We start from the raw sequence: 15,964 nt of genomic DNA on the forward strand, positions 1-15,964 counted from the left end.
AAATGAAAACTTATGTTTTGTATAGCTGACGAGAAGGAATATAATTAGTAGAGGGAATATGCTAATAGTAGAATCCCACACAAAAATAAAGCATAAGTTAATAATTATGATCACGTTGGTACCTACATTGGTTGGTGATTCTTTAAATTAGTAGGTAAAAAAAATAACATGGTATAAGTATAGCTATACTCAGTGAAGCCTCACTGATTTTTAATGGACGTCTTGCAGGGGCGTCTCGTCTTATAGGGGCATCGAATGCGTTTATAACATTAAACAATGGTTGTAAGTCTAATTATGTAAGTACTTAGATATAGGAATATGAAAGAAAGAAAAAAAATTTCAGGAAAAATTTATTTGCATCTAGCAAATAAAATTCACAAGTAAAGAGAAAGGATGATATTTTATAACACATTTTTTTTATTGTGTGATAGGGAAGCGCTTGACCACGATCTCGCCTGATGGTAAGCTGAGATGTGGCCTACCGCCTATGATGGAGCGCGCTTCCCTAGAAGGTACCCGTTCACTCTTCGCTTGAAGAGTAGGTATAATAAATACATAATATAATATGTAATGTACATAATATGTAATGTTAACAGGTACCTAATTATAATATTATACATATTGATTATAACTATGCTAAACGCTATATAATTTTTTAAACTGTTTTATATCGGACTACCTACTACAAGAAATAAAATCCTATATAGTGTACAGCAACTAGATACTTATTTGGAACTTAATAGAAGCTACAGATACCTAAAAGGTTTTTGGAAAGTTGAAATGTGGTGTTGGGTGACGACATAATATCACGTATTTTTCGTAGCGCTTTCTTTTCTCATTTGTAAAGCTTTGGTAATTTTGTAAATTTAGATAGTAATGTTACTTTTTACTGCATGAATGTTTACGATTACTTAAAATAACTGTTACTTAATAACTTTAAAGAAGCTATCAATGTTACTTACCTTCACATTTTTACGAATAAAACTATTTTTTGATGGTTTCAATGCTCCCGAATGTCTGCTGCAGTTCGAGCTTTCTTGGTGCATGGAAATAAAATTATATTATTTTAAACATAGACAAGACGTTCATAATATGTTGCAATATACATTATACATACAAAGTTACAACATTTTTACATAAAAAAATATATGTAGAGAAGACGTCAGAGATAAACAATACATATTATGATTCACAGAAAGAACTTTGTTAAGGCACAAGAAAAGTTATAATGCCATTAAGTAATTGCATATTAAAATATATTTTCCTATGTCTGATGGAATGTATAGATGTATAGAATTCATTACATCACAGGCGCTGTAGTTTATCCGACCTATCAATCACTGGTCGAGGATTGTCGGCTCGTCGATGGAATTTATCTTTCTTGATTCTTCTTATACATAATATACCTAGTCAGTGCCTATAGGCTATTATAGCCTAAGGTCTAATAGGTATGTATCATTATAATATGTTTATCAGTTAATAAAATGCCTATAACAAATACACAATAGTTGTTGGATAAACTAATTTCCCTTTGATATTTAATGAGCCATTTTCGAGTGGTTTTGACAGTAATAATGGCAATGGTCGAATTAATTTGCATCATTAATTATGCCGCGTTTGTTTGTGTGCTAACTGATGATTAATTTAAATGGTAAAATTGCAGTATTGTTATTAGGTCATCTGTTGTTGAAAACACAAAATGACAAATAGAGTTTTTCATCCCCGTCGTATTTAATAAATAGGTCGATACAAAATAGTTATATGACTCTAAGTATAGGGTTAAAATATAATTTGTACTAAAATAGATACCTATTATTTAGAATAATTTTGTACTGTTTAATGTAGATAAGTCAACTTCATAATTAACTATTTAAGTAGAAGGATATCTCTCAAGTGACCTTACAATTCACGCTTTTAAAAAGCGTATATGTATATTTAATTAAAAACAGCTAGAAGCCACAATAAACAAGTGAAACAGAAGCCAAAAAGCAAACAAAACTACACAGTTAGTGAAACGCTGATAAGAGCATTAGCATTTATTGCCGACCCTTCCGCTAAATATTGCTCGGCGGTGCTATTTCACACCTCGTTTAGAGACAGAGTTGAACACCCACTTTAAATGTTAGTTTATTTTGAGGAATTAAATTTTAACATGGCGTTTATATTGATCAATTCCGTTTGTAGAGGTTGCCATTTAGTTTATTTATAACTAGTCTGAACAATATCTAACAATTTTAGGAGATTTTATAATCTTGATCCGGGTAAAATTATGCTATTAGGGAACTCGACAAGAAAAGACTCATAGACTCACCTATGTCACTCAAAAAAGCAAAACTCTCAACGTACTTAATAATGTAGATACCTACCTATATGCATTGTACTCTGTTCCAAAAAGAACAGCTCATTTAAGGTGAACGAAAAATACGAACACAAAAACAAAATAGTTCGCGTATTCTAATAAGGCCAGAGAATGAGCCCGGCTCTGTCGGCTGCCAATTTTTTATGCAGAAGGGACGGTAATGCGACACTTATTCCCGCTTGCCGCATAATGACTGTACTGTCGGGGAACCACTTATTGAAAACGGGAAATGTATTATGGAGGTCCTCTTATATTTGTTTTTTAACTAATGCTTGAAGGTTAAAGGTTGAGTAGAAAATTTGTTAGTAAATTGATAACAACGAGCTAAAGTTGCTTTTAATGATTTTATAAGCACTTATTGTGTGAAATTTATAACTGAATTAGGATTTAAATATAATTAATTTAGATAATATATATTAAGATAATAATGTAAGCCTCTACATTCATTATTATAGGGTGTTAGATGTTAGTATTGTAGCCTACCTATATCAATGTTCCAACGTTGAAAACCAATTTTTTTGCATGAGTTAAGTTTATCTTACCTTTGATATTATGAACATCCGATTTAGAAGAATCGATTGCAGTTTTTCTTTTGAAATTTGGTGTAAGAGATTGGATGTATGCTTCGGCGTTAATTACGAAGCACGTGCTAGCATTGACCACTGTAAAAATAATAATAATATCTACACAGTTACAATTATAGTAAAATACAATTAATCTTTATACATCCATACTAATATTACCTATAAATGCGAAAGTAACTCTGTCTGTCTGTCTGTTACTCAATCACGCCTAAACTACTGAACCAATTTGCATGAAATTTGGTATGGAGATATTTTGATACCCGAGAAAGGACATAGGCTACCTTTTATTGCGAAATAATAATATGTATGTACCACGGGCGAAGCCGGGGCGGACCTCTAGTTTCATATAATTAGCGATTAAATCGCTTCTAACTTCAAATAAAAAACATATTCAAATTCAAATTTGTTTTAATATTAAAATATCAATGTTTTTGTATCTAAGAATAAAAAAAAGGACTTTGCTCGTCTTTGCTATGGCATAAGTCAGAACGCTACAATTCTCTCCTACGAAACAAAGTTTTCATAATAATCGTGGTAATGCCCTTTATACTATAGCCAAAAATGTACTTACTAAGATATATGTGTGTTGGAATGGCAAGAGCTGCGTAAATAAGTCCAGATGTTCGTCCCCATATAGTGTGAGGGACCGGAGCTCCGAAACCTTGAAAGATATTACTTTAATAAGTATTATCTCTTGTTGTGTTAATGGTTAAGCCTCTTTTCCCTAAGTATATAATATAGAACATATTTTTACATACTTTATTTGAATTTTTAAACTTTATAGTGTTTACAATAGAGCAGGCTCCAAGGAGATGTTCGTTTGCAAAAATAGCGGACCTAAATCTGACTTCTGATATATATTGTATAGATCCCAGACATCCTATAAACAGATGTTGCCAATCAGTTTTGTGGTCCCCCTCCCCCCACCCCGGTAATTAAATATGGCATACAAAGAAAAAAATAAAAATTTCCAAAACATGCCGTGTGGGGTATCAAATGAAAGAGCTTATTGAGTAGATCACGAATATATAGCATACTATAACATTTCTTACACTTTCTCTATGATTTTTTAGAAAATTTACGAAAATGGTCCATTTTTGAGTTAACATCAGCTCCTTGGAGCCTGCTCTACAATAAATTTTGATAACCGTAAAACCTAGCTGATGATGTTTGAGCCTTGAATAAATTTGAACATTGTGTTTTGATGTTTGTGAAGAAGCATGCTCTAAATAATTTTTTAGGGTGCTACATACATTTTTTCTATTGAAAGTGATACGCTTTAGCATATCTGCCAGGACTTGCTATTGCTATGCTATGTGAAGAAAGATGGTTCCGTTTCAAACAGCGAAACAAAAAAATATACAGTTTGAACGTATTTAAGTAAAATTCAGAACAACGCTTTCTTTTGTTCTCATTATAAAAAATGTAAGTATTTCAGTTCAGAAATAAATTGTTGATTACAAAAATTTTATTAGAATTAAATTGCAAAATAGGTATGTTATTCATGACGTAGACTTCTACGTCGTGAACATAAAAGCGTTTTATCAAAAAGTTAAAATATTTGATACCTCGTAATATTTTATCTTCCAACACGCTCTTAAACATAATAAAAATTTGTATACCCTCTGAATACGCTTAGCAACAATGTAAAATATTTATAGCTTAGCTTATTTCAAAATAAAATCTAACTGAATTGTACCATTAAGATAAAAAGAAAAATTATTTAGTATCTAGCAAATCTCTAAGGTACATAAAATTATTATAATTTATGAATAATTTGTTCCTACTTTGAAGTCAAAGCGAACCATTAACTTTTACAGCGCTTCGTTCCTTAAATATACGAAAACTTTACTTACAGAAACCTTACAAGTAGCAGGTTATAAAACAAAGGGTCTTTAATTAATTCTGTGGGACGTAGGTGGTAACTATCCACTACATAAAACCAATTACCTAATCAACGAATTATTTCATATCTCCCTATTCCAAAGCGTACGAATAATATCGACTTTAATCAAAACATTGGCAACACTCGCCAATACGCAGCTGATAGGATTTCAAATATTCTTGTGGCACTTCCCGAAAAGCCAATATTAACGGTTACTAGCGAGTTCGACCAAGTGAGTTTTGGCTTAAATTTGAAACCCTCTAGCTGGAGCAAAGGGTTGTTACGTCAGATGTTTGTATAGCGAACAATCCTTTTTATTTCGTTCGACGTTTTTCGGAAAGTATTTGCTTCCTCTATTCGTTAGGTACCGAATTTTGTCGATTATATACGTATAATAGATGTAGCTAATCTTTTTCTTGTATAGTTTCATATTATCACTTTAGTAAATCATTATTACATATTTTTATATGTAGGTACATTACGTTCAATGGTTATTTAACACTTTAAGAAAAAGTCGCCTTATAACAGCTAAGACCCAGTATGTTTTCTTTTGTGCAAATCCTGAACATATTTTGTACGATTATTGCTGCTGACCATTGCTTCAAATAATCACAATTTAATGATACGATACTTTAATAAAATCTCCTAATATTTACCTAGAGCCGTCATGACGTATATAGCGAACAAAAATGTCCCAGATAGGTTCCAAAATTGTCCAGGCTTTAACTTCGCTCCGTGACCTACAGCGGCCATCGTCAATTTGCGCTCGTCTTCTATACGTCTCTCTATAGCATATCTCCATTTAGGTGACAGTGGAGTGATCTGAAATCAGAATTATATAATGTTATTTTATTTTTAGTTTTTACTCCTCTAGTACTTAAGTCTTATCCAGGAGTATAGTAAAATTTACTAGTTTCTAAAGCTTGTAATGTAGCAATACCTCCGGTATTATCTAATTAATTTCTTATACGGTATATGTTCTTTATGTTATCGATATAAAATTATAAATATTATTGCTATTAAATTTTTATTTATCATTCATCATCTTCAAAGTTAGATCTGAAATGTTGGTATTATTGTGTTTCTTAATTCATTTATTGACATTTATCCTTAATTAAGTAAATTATACAACTTCGTCAAATCGTTTAATCCGGTAATCCATTATTAAATCAAATACCAAGATCAAATTCAATTTAGAACAAAACATTTGAGATAGCTAATGAAATATAGCGAACAAAGGGTGTATGGTGTACTTTGATGAAAACATCTAAAGACGATGCGACATAGTGGTCAAAAACGAGTCTTAATCTAAAATGCTCGGATTACGAGAGATTCCAATAAATCCCGGGCTCGGTTGGACGTAAACACCAGTTTAAGTAATGGACTAACTCCTGATTAATTAGTTCCCCACAAGAAATCTCTGGGTGCTGTTCAATTTAACTAAGTAGAACGTTTTTTGGGATGATTGAATGTTTTATTACTAGCCGGTTCTTGGCCATGCTTGCGAACTTTTTATTGCTCAAGGAAGTTTCTAGTTATGGTCTCATTTAAGTAAGTATGTCGTAAAAGATACGTGCTGCCGGAAAATTTAAAGAATCAAGGATTTTTTTCATTATTAATTTTGTAGGTCTTTATGTAAAGATTTTATAACAATTGCGCGGAATTTAGAAGAAGATATCACAAAGACAAGTGTCTTTGAGGATAGAAATATGTTTACAATATACCTCTAGTATTTAGTACATAAATACTACATAAATTAGGGTAGTTAGGTTATACAAATACACATGCTGGAATATTTAGAAAATATTTAAATTCTCCACTAAATGTTTGAAATATTAATATCATATTTCTCTTCACCATCCAATTAATGATGGATATGCCTCATTTACATCTACCGTAACATTCACACCGATTCAAAATAACATTTAATCCTTATTTGGCGGATGTTTAGTGAAACGGTTTTAGACGATGGGTCGCGAATTGAGCTGGGATTAAACCGGTACTAAGCGGATTGCTCCTGATCGATGAGCTATTTGCATTCGCTTGTTTACTCTGGATGCCTTGGTTATGTAAATAATAATAATTAGATACATGATGAACATAATTACATACTTGACCTCCTAGGTTAACCCTGGAATATGCGTTAACAATTAATTATTAATTAAACATTTGATAACAATAATTATTCAGTTTAAGACTTACAAAGATCAATGTTTGCGTGATAGCTGTACTTATAACTTGAATAGAAACTATGAAATTGAAATAAGTTTTGTAATTTATTTCTGCTTTATTTCGTACTCTTCGAATTGAATTCTACTTTCTATTATTATCTACTAGCTTTTCGCCCGCGGCTTCGCCCGCGTTTTCAAAGAAAAACCTGTTCCCGTAGGATTTCCGGGATAAAACCTATCCTATGTCCTTTCTCGGGTATCAAAATATCTCTATACCAAATTTCATGCAAATTGGTTCAGTAGTTAAGGCGTGATTGAGTAACAGACAGACAGACAGAGTTACTTTCGCATCTATTACATATAATAAATCTGTAGAAGGGTCAATTCTGTACATTGAAAATATTGAAAAAATAAATAGCAGGGGGTGTTACTGGATCGATACCAAACCCAAATATGTGATTAAAAAAATTTTTGTCTGTCTGTCTGTCTGTCTGTATGTGAAGACATCACGTGAAAACTAACGGTTCGATTTCGATGAAACTTGGTATAATTAATTATACCTTATTATCCTGGGCGTAAAATAGGATACTTTTTATCCTGGAAAAATACGTAGAAAAAAAAATAATCTTAATTTTTCAGTTTTATCCATAGACGTTGTTCTGTAGAACAGCGAACACACGTTGGGTATTATTATAGGCCTAGCCGTATTTGGGTCCAATAGATATATTTTATAAGGCGTTATTGTCGGAGTTACTCAAAATGGAGAAATAAACCATCCACGCGAAGACCGACATCCGCGCGGACAGAGTTACGGGCGGAAGCTAGTTTATAATATTAGTATGGACTTGTCACTACGATTGGAATAGAGCTCTGTATTATTATTATCTATTGATTTATTTGATTATAGATATTATATTACCTATATTCAGATAATATTATGTAGTTTGGTTACAATGGCCTTTTTTAGTAGGTTTAACATTTTCAACATGGAAAATCTGTCATAGGTATATTTGCACGGAAAATCGTATCATGATTAAAAGAGCATGTAATATTTGCTTTTGAAGTTCTTAACGAGAGGGATGGAACAATGCAAATATTTTACATGAGTTTGAACTCCAGTAAAAGCTCGTTGGGAAAATGTGCTCACGGTTAATGTTAACTGACGTTGGATTATATGCTGGTATGGTTTTTTCATTATTAAAATAAAGCATACATAGACATATAACTTATTAGAACGATCTTATTTATCTCTATGTATCAGTGCCGCTGATAAATATTTAACTGAAGTATTAAAGTTATTACGTTTAAAATAATTATACTCAAACGTAAAATATTAATCGAAGCGGTATGTATCTCTTTTTAATGTACATAAATTTGCTTCAGTTTATGATATTTAATATAAGCAGAACAATCTTACAAATGCAATAAATATATTTGAAATATTATTACATAATTCTGTTTAGATATACTCACATAAATACGTTTAGATTTTAAGCACAAACGACTCACCTAATTAGCAGCCAATGTTATTTGTGTTTTTTAAATTTCATTAAAGCTTCTTAAAGATAATAAAAAGACAGCGAATGTCGCTAAAAGATCGATATCTACAATATTACAATGTTCAATTTTGTATATTCCCAATTGATGGCCGTCAAACGATAAAGCTTTTAACGCGGGAATTGGGAACTGAAAATTTAATACAAATCACTGTCACTAGAAAACATTTCTCGTGTAAAAAAATATCGGATTTTTATTTCACATTTATGATTGAATTCTATTTATTCTCAATTGGGTATTTGGAATGTTATTTGTAAAATATGTTTCTAAATCGCGCTGACTAAATTGATTTTATATTTTGCTTTTTAACTTTATAATTGTTTATTTCATTTTCTGTTATGTTAATAGATAAAATAGTCTAATTAAATTCATTAGGTAATACTTAAATCTATTTTAAGTTACAGTCAAATAGAAATAACAAATATTATTCGCTTTATATAACCCTAACGTAAACAAATAATAAATCACTGTTTGTCGCTCTCATACACGCATTTGCAAGCAAATCTAAAGCAAAAGAAACGTAAAAGCAATTCCCTGCTAGTCTTTACGGCGTTGATTTAAATCGATTGAATCAATCGGGAGCAGTCGAGCAAATTGATGTCCCCTTGCAATTACATCACAACCTGGGACAGACCGTGTTTACAAGCAAAGCAATGGATGAGCGGAGCGATAGATTAAAGATAGACATTTTATATTAATTTTATATTAATTCTTTTCCGTTTTACTCTGTAAGAGAAGTACGGCACATTTTCTATACCATGTTGGTATAAAAGCATATTTCGTGGATATACCTTGTCATCTATACTTACTATACTAATATTATAAAGAGGAAAGGTTTGTATGTATGTATGGTTTTCACGCATAAACTACTGGACCGATTTTGATGAAATTTGGCACAGATAATCTTTAGACCCTGAGAAAGAACATAGGCTACCTTTTATTGCGCAATATGTACCACGGGCGAAGCCGGGGCGGACCGCTAGTTAAACATAAATGTGTTTAATAACGTACTCTTCTTTATTATTTCTTTATTTCTAACACGGATATAATATTATTCTACAAGACGTTAAATTAAATGAACATATAAAATAAAGATAATGATACGACACATCATATTATGCCTGTGTATCCTACATACCATATACCATAACATGAATGACATGTTATTTTATGGAACGGTAAAACATGAATAGGCGAAAATATTGGTCTATAAGGAATCCTTTCATAATGTCTATTTTCACATAATTATATTTGTCTAGAATATTGAATAATATATTTGTCTAGAATATTGAATATATTATTAGATATACAGATTAGATATACAGATATAGTTTTTCTTAGAAATAGCGGATTTCTCAGCTGTTTATGAAAGCACAGCCTGTGGGACTGCTATAGCTTACGATTTACAGAAATCTATTCAAGACATTATGTTTCAAGTACGAGTCTAGTTTGAGCTAAGGAAAGTTATTACACATGTGTCTTAGACTGAAAAGGGACTGAAATCTGTCTCGACAAATGTATGTACAACTTCTTTAACTCTCCGGAAAATAAAGGTAAGATTTTTTGTAGAGATCAAGTTTTTTTATTAATTCCTAAAAATTACCTTTGACAAAAATGAATACTATCTACTAAGTATCTACTAATATACATAAAAATTGTTATTTCTTATAAATTTAAACAATACAGGCTTTTCAAGGTTTCTAAAAAAGAGGAAGCATTAAAAATTGAATGTCGTTTAACATTTAAACCCACGACTTTCCTTTTACCGCAGCGATGCCTTTACATTTTTATAAAGGTTAAAGAGCAATCTCCAATATCTACATAGAAAAACAAAAACTTTAGCCGATAAATTGATTTTAAGATAAATTGGAATATATAGACTAGATTCTGGTGTAAACATGTTTTTATGAAACTCGTCTACATGAACTTTAACGATGAAAATATTGACGTTGAAAATAAATTAGATTGAGATTACAAACTGATTGTTTTGTTTATATTTAAGGTTACAAAGATTTTACCCAGATTTACTTACATGATTAGAGTGGTTTTATAATAGGATTTCAACTATATTATAATAAATCGAATATAGGGGTAAACCCATATATATGGTTAGAATATGAAAAAGTTTTATATTATGATTATGCGATGAAAGGTTTTAAGGAAGTTCGGATCTCAAGGGTCAATTCTCAATATTATTTATATACATATGAAAAAATAACACTAGCCTACTTATACGGTTGTACTTGTATCGTCAGTAATCAGTATCTACTAGGGCGTTTGTCCACTACAAGGAATTTTACGGTCCGGCATTCCGATTTTTTACGGTCCGGTATGGCACGCAATTAATCTAAATACTAGCTTGTGCACTATACGTAATTTTACTGTCCGACATTTTACTTTTCCCTATTCCGGATGGTTTTTTGAGTTTACGAGTCGCTGTAGGTACAATTGTTTTCGAGTTCCCACTTGCTTGGATTTTACTCTTTTTATTGCATATGCCAATTGAAAGCAAGCTCTTGTTTTACTTTCTTTTAGCTGGCAATGAGATTTGAGAAGTCGGTATTGTTATTTTATATACATTGACCAAGCATTGACCTATAATTATTATCTAAGTAAGTGTTGGTAAGTTAAAGTTCAAGTGGGAATAGATTTAGCTCCTCGTCACCGATTAAAATAAATAAGTGAAACACGCATTTTAAATCTCTTACGGAACTTTACTTTTTATTATAACGAAGTAATATAATATTTCACCTTCTATATTTTTACTCGTTTCTTGTACCTAAAATGCGAAAACAATCATTTATGATAGCATTATACCGCCATACTTCCTTGAACTGTAACCGCACTGATCCGAGTAAAGACGGACAGGTGCACAAGCAATTCATCGGTTTTTTCATGCCACACCGGACCGTAAAAAATCGGAATGCCGGACAGTAAAATTCCTTGTAGTGCACAAGCGCCCTAAGTATGATGTTCCGTGTTTGCTCGATTTTTTATAATGTTGGTAATATGTCATTTTAAAAAGATTTGCGTGATTTCATAGATGAAACATTTTGTTTAGAACTTACATTTTAATTGGTCTGTTTGAGAATCATAATTCTGTATCAGGATTTCCAAGATTAGTAGAATCAGTAATTAGTTTAATAATTCCAACATAAATTGTGTAAGACAAAACGATTTTATAGGTACCTATGGGTATAATATACCTATTTTTAAAACTAACCCAGATATTCCTTCTAGTGGCGTGATTTTTAGGGAAGTATTCTAGGGTAGTATTACACGATCATCCATCAAACATGCTTCAAAAAATAAAAGGCGGTATAGGGTTCCACTTAAAAAACACCATTTGAAGCACCGAGGGCGGGTTGTCAGATTGTTTTCGGTACATTTCACGTGACGTGAAATCTCTCACCTTGGATACGTGATACAATTTGGCGCTTGTCAACACGTAGTGTGGAATTCGCTTGTTTACGTCCGTGAATATTATATCCCACCAAAAACATTTTCATGTAAAATGTTGCCAAGACGAGCCCATATGACTCGCACTGTCAAAAAGTTATCAGATCTCATGTAGAGCCAAGCTTCTAACACTACACGCCCTAACTCTACAAGGCCTAACTTCACAAACTCTACACCTTAGTCAAAATATGTGGCTTGGCCATTTCGCTACATTCACATCGGCGTAAGGTGAAAAATTAGTTCATTACTTTTGTGTTATACAATAGTTCTTGTAGTAACGAACGGCCAAGCCACATATTTTGACTAAGGTGTAGAGTTTGTGAAGTTAGGCCTTGTAGAGTTAGGGCGTGTAGTGTTAGAAGCTTGGCTCTACATGAGATCTGATAACTTTTTGACAGTGCGAGTCATATGGGCTCGTCTTGGCAACATTTTACATGAAAATGTTTTTGGTGGGATTTCATTTCTTTTTGTAGGTTGTTTGTAACAATTTTTTTTAACAAGGAGTACCTATACATATATATATCTAGGGGAACCAAGTTTTAGATTATTAGATTAGACCTCTAGCGTCATCAAAATTTAATTTAAAATTACAGGTCTCATACAAACTCCCATCCCCTAGTTTAAGGGGTTGGGGGATGAAAGTTACAAGTTTTATAATTTTTTTGTTGTTTGTGTACTAATACTAGCTTACATACAAAATTTCAGCTTTCTAGGACATTAGGAAATACCTTAAGAATTTTGATGATCATCAGTGAGTCAGTGACGAAATTAGCGTTTTTTAGATATAAATAAAATCTGAAGTATAAAAGCTAATGTAATTAAAACTTAATTTGTTCAATTAGTCCGCTATTGGCAATATATCCCGATAATTTTGTTGATCTAGCATAATCCAAACCCAAGTTATGAGGGTTCAAAAAAACGTCGAAGCGCTTCGAGAAAAGGTAGGTAGTGCCCGTGCGCCTCGCTTGGCTTGTCTTGGCGGGGGCACTACCGTGCCCCCAGATAAAATTTGAATATAAAATAAACGATGTTTTGATAAAAGAAGTGAACTGTGTACGTGATCTAGGCGTATCGCTAGATTCAAAATTGATTATGTCGGAACATATTGACATCATTGTAAATAAAGCCTATAAACAACTTGGTTTCATAAAGCGATCATGTAAAGATTTTAACAGCATAAATTGTATAAAATCTCTATATTCGGCCTATATTCGAAGCATACTCGACTACGCGTCGAGTATTTGGTCTCCCAGCTACGCCGTATACATAGATAGAATAGAATCAATACAAAAAAGGTTTCTCAGGTTTTTAAGCTTTAAAAACTTTACTTATTTTGACAGCTATGATGAAGCTTGTGTCCGCTACGAAATAGAACCGCTAGAAATACGACGTAAACGAAGTGATCTAATGTTACTTCACGCATTATGGAATAACCACATTGACTGCTCAGAATTGCTTGAATCGATGCAATTGAATGTACCAGGTTTTCGTACGCGTCAGACTAACTTATTTTACATCCCTAAAGTTAATACTAATTATGCACGAAACGGTGTGTTAAATCGCATTATGCGTGTATACAACGCAGAGTACACAAGTGCTGACATTTTCCTACTCTCTAAACAACGCTTTGCTAATGAAATATCTAAAATAAATGGTTTTTTAAACAAGCACTAGCACACACGCACACACCTACACGCACGCACACGCACACGCACACACACACACACTCACACACACACACACACTCATTATGTTATGTTTTTTATTAATATTATTGTTACTAGTTTATAGTCTATTCTTAAGAATGATATTATGTTGTAATCCTTATTGGCTATTTGTTCAGTTCATCAGCAAAAAAGTGGTCTTGTTAAATGTAAAGCTGTTGGATTACCAAAATAAATAAATAAATAAGTAATGATCTGTTCGCTGTTCGCTGTTCGCTGTTCGCTGTTCGCTGTTCGCTGTTCGCTGTTCGCTGTTCGCTGTTCGCTGTTAGCTGTTCGCTGTTCGCTGTTCGCTGTTCGCTGTTCGCTGTTCGCTGTTCGCTGTTCGCTGTTCGCTGTTCGCTGTTCGCTGTTCGCTGTTCACTGTTCGCTGTCGCTATCGCTGTTCCCTGTTCGCTGTTCGCTGTTCACTGTTCGCTGTTCGCTGTTCGCTGTTCGCTGTTCGCTGTTCGCTGTTCGCTGTTCGCTGTTCGCTGTTCGCTGTTCGCTGTCGCTGTTCGCTGTTCGCTGTTCGCTGTTCGCTGTTCGCTGTTCCCTGTTCGCTGTTCGCTGTTCGCTGTTCGCTGTTCGCTGTTCGCTGTTCGCTGTTCGCTGTTCGCTGTTTGCTGTTCGCTGTTCACTGTTCGCTGTCGCTATCGCTGTTCCCTGTTCGCTGTTCGCTGTTCACTGTTCGCTGTTCGCTGTTCGCTGTTCGCTGTTCGCTGTTCGCTGTTCGCTGTTCGCTGTTCGCTGTCGCTGTTCGCTGTTCGCTGTTCGCTGTTCGCTGTTCGCTGTTCGCTGTTCGCTGTTCGCTGTTCGCTGTTCGCTGTTCGCTGTCGCTGTCGCTGTTCGCTGTTCGCTGTTCGCTGTTCGCTGTTCGCTGTTCGCTGTTCGCTGTTCGCTGTTCGCTGTTCGCTGTTCGCTGTTCGCTGTTCGCTGTTCGCTGTTCGCTGTTCGCTGACACATGATGATGGCAACGTCCAAGATTTACTTCAAGTGAAACTATTTCACAATCCATGTTCACTTTTAAATCAGTAGCAAGACAATCGGCTGTTCGCTGTTCGCTGTTCGCTGTTCGCTGTTCGCTGTTCGCTGTTCGCTGACACATGATGATGGCAACGTCCAAGATTTACTTCAAGTGAAACTATTTCACAATCCATGTTCACTTTTAAATCAGTAGCAAGACAATCGGCTTTTCGCTGTTCGCTGTTCGCTGTTCGCTGTTCGCTGTTCGCTGTTCGCTGTTCGCTGTTCGCTGTTCGCTGTTCGCTGTTAGCTGTTCGCTGTTCGCTGTTCGCTGGTCGCTGTTCGCTGTTCGCTGTTCGCTGTTCGTTGTTCGTTTTTGTGTTCGTGTTTGTGTTTGTGTTTGTGTATGTTCACATTCACATTCACATTCACATTCACATTCACATTCACATTCACATTCACATTCACATTCACATTCACATTCACATTCACATTCACATTCACATTCACATTCACATTCACATTCACATTCACATTCACATTCACATTCACATTCACATTCACATTCACATTCACATTCACATTCACATTCACATTCACATTCACATTCACATTCACATTCACATTCACATTCACATTCACATTCACATTCACATTCACATTCACATTCACATTCACATTCACATTCACATTCACATTCACATTCACATTCACATTCACATTCACATTCACATTCACATTCACATTCACATTCACATTCACATTCACATTGTTCGTTGTTCGTTGTTCGTTGTTCGTTGTTCGTTGTTCGTTGTTCGCTGTTCGCTGTTCGCTGTTCGCTGTTCGCTGTTCGCTGTTCGCTGTTCACTGTTCGCTGTTCGCTGTTCGCTGTTCGCTGTTCGCTGTTCGCTGTTCGCTGTTCGCTGTTCGCTGTTCGCTGTTCGCTGTTCGCTGTTCGCTGTTCGCTGTTCGCTGTTCGCTGTTCGCTGTTCGCTGTTCGCTGTTTGCTGTTCGCTGTTCACTGTTCGCTGTTCGCTGACACATGATGATGGCAACGTCCAAGATTTACTTCAAGTGAAACTATTTCACAATCCATGTTCACTTTTAAATCAGTAGCAAGACAATCGGCTGTTCGCTGTTCGCTGTTCGCTGTTCGCTGTTCGCTTTTCGCTGTTCGCTGTTCGCTGTTCGCTGTTCGCTGTTCGCTGTTCGCTGTTCGCTGTTCGCTGTTCGCTGTTCGCTGTTCGCTGTTCGCTGTTCGCTGTTCGCTGTTCGCTGTT

The 15,964-nt window shown here is 34.3% G+C and overlaps 1 protein-coding gene across 1 annotated transcript in view; it reads right to left on the reverse strand.

Moving 5' to 3' along the window:
* Positions 1-15,964, reverse strand: part of LOC149897132 (uncharacterized) — a 42,135-nt gene that overhangs the window by 841 nt on the left and 25,330 nt on the right. The window contains exons 4-7 of the mRNA XM_090117004.1: positions 5,485-5,650; positions 3,515-3,604; positions 2,902-3,021; positions 963-1,036 (exon numbers count right to left, since the gene is read on the reverse strand). Coding sequence (XP_089973130.1) covers positions 963-1,036; positions 2,902-3,021; positions 3,515-3,604; positions 5,485-5,650 — 450 coding nt within the window. The remainder of the gene's footprint in view (positions 1-962; positions 1,037-2,901; positions 3,022-3,514; positions 3,605-5,484; positions 5,651-15,964) is intronic.

This window comes from Colias eurytheme, chromosome 26 (assembly GCF_061535395.1).
Source record: "Colias eurytheme isolate Ceu_HAF_F1 chromosome 26, ilColEury1 Martin Lab GWU primary, whole genome shotgun sequence".
NCBI lineage: Eukaryota > Metazoa > Arthropoda > Insecta > Lepidoptera > Pieridae > Colias > Colias eurytheme.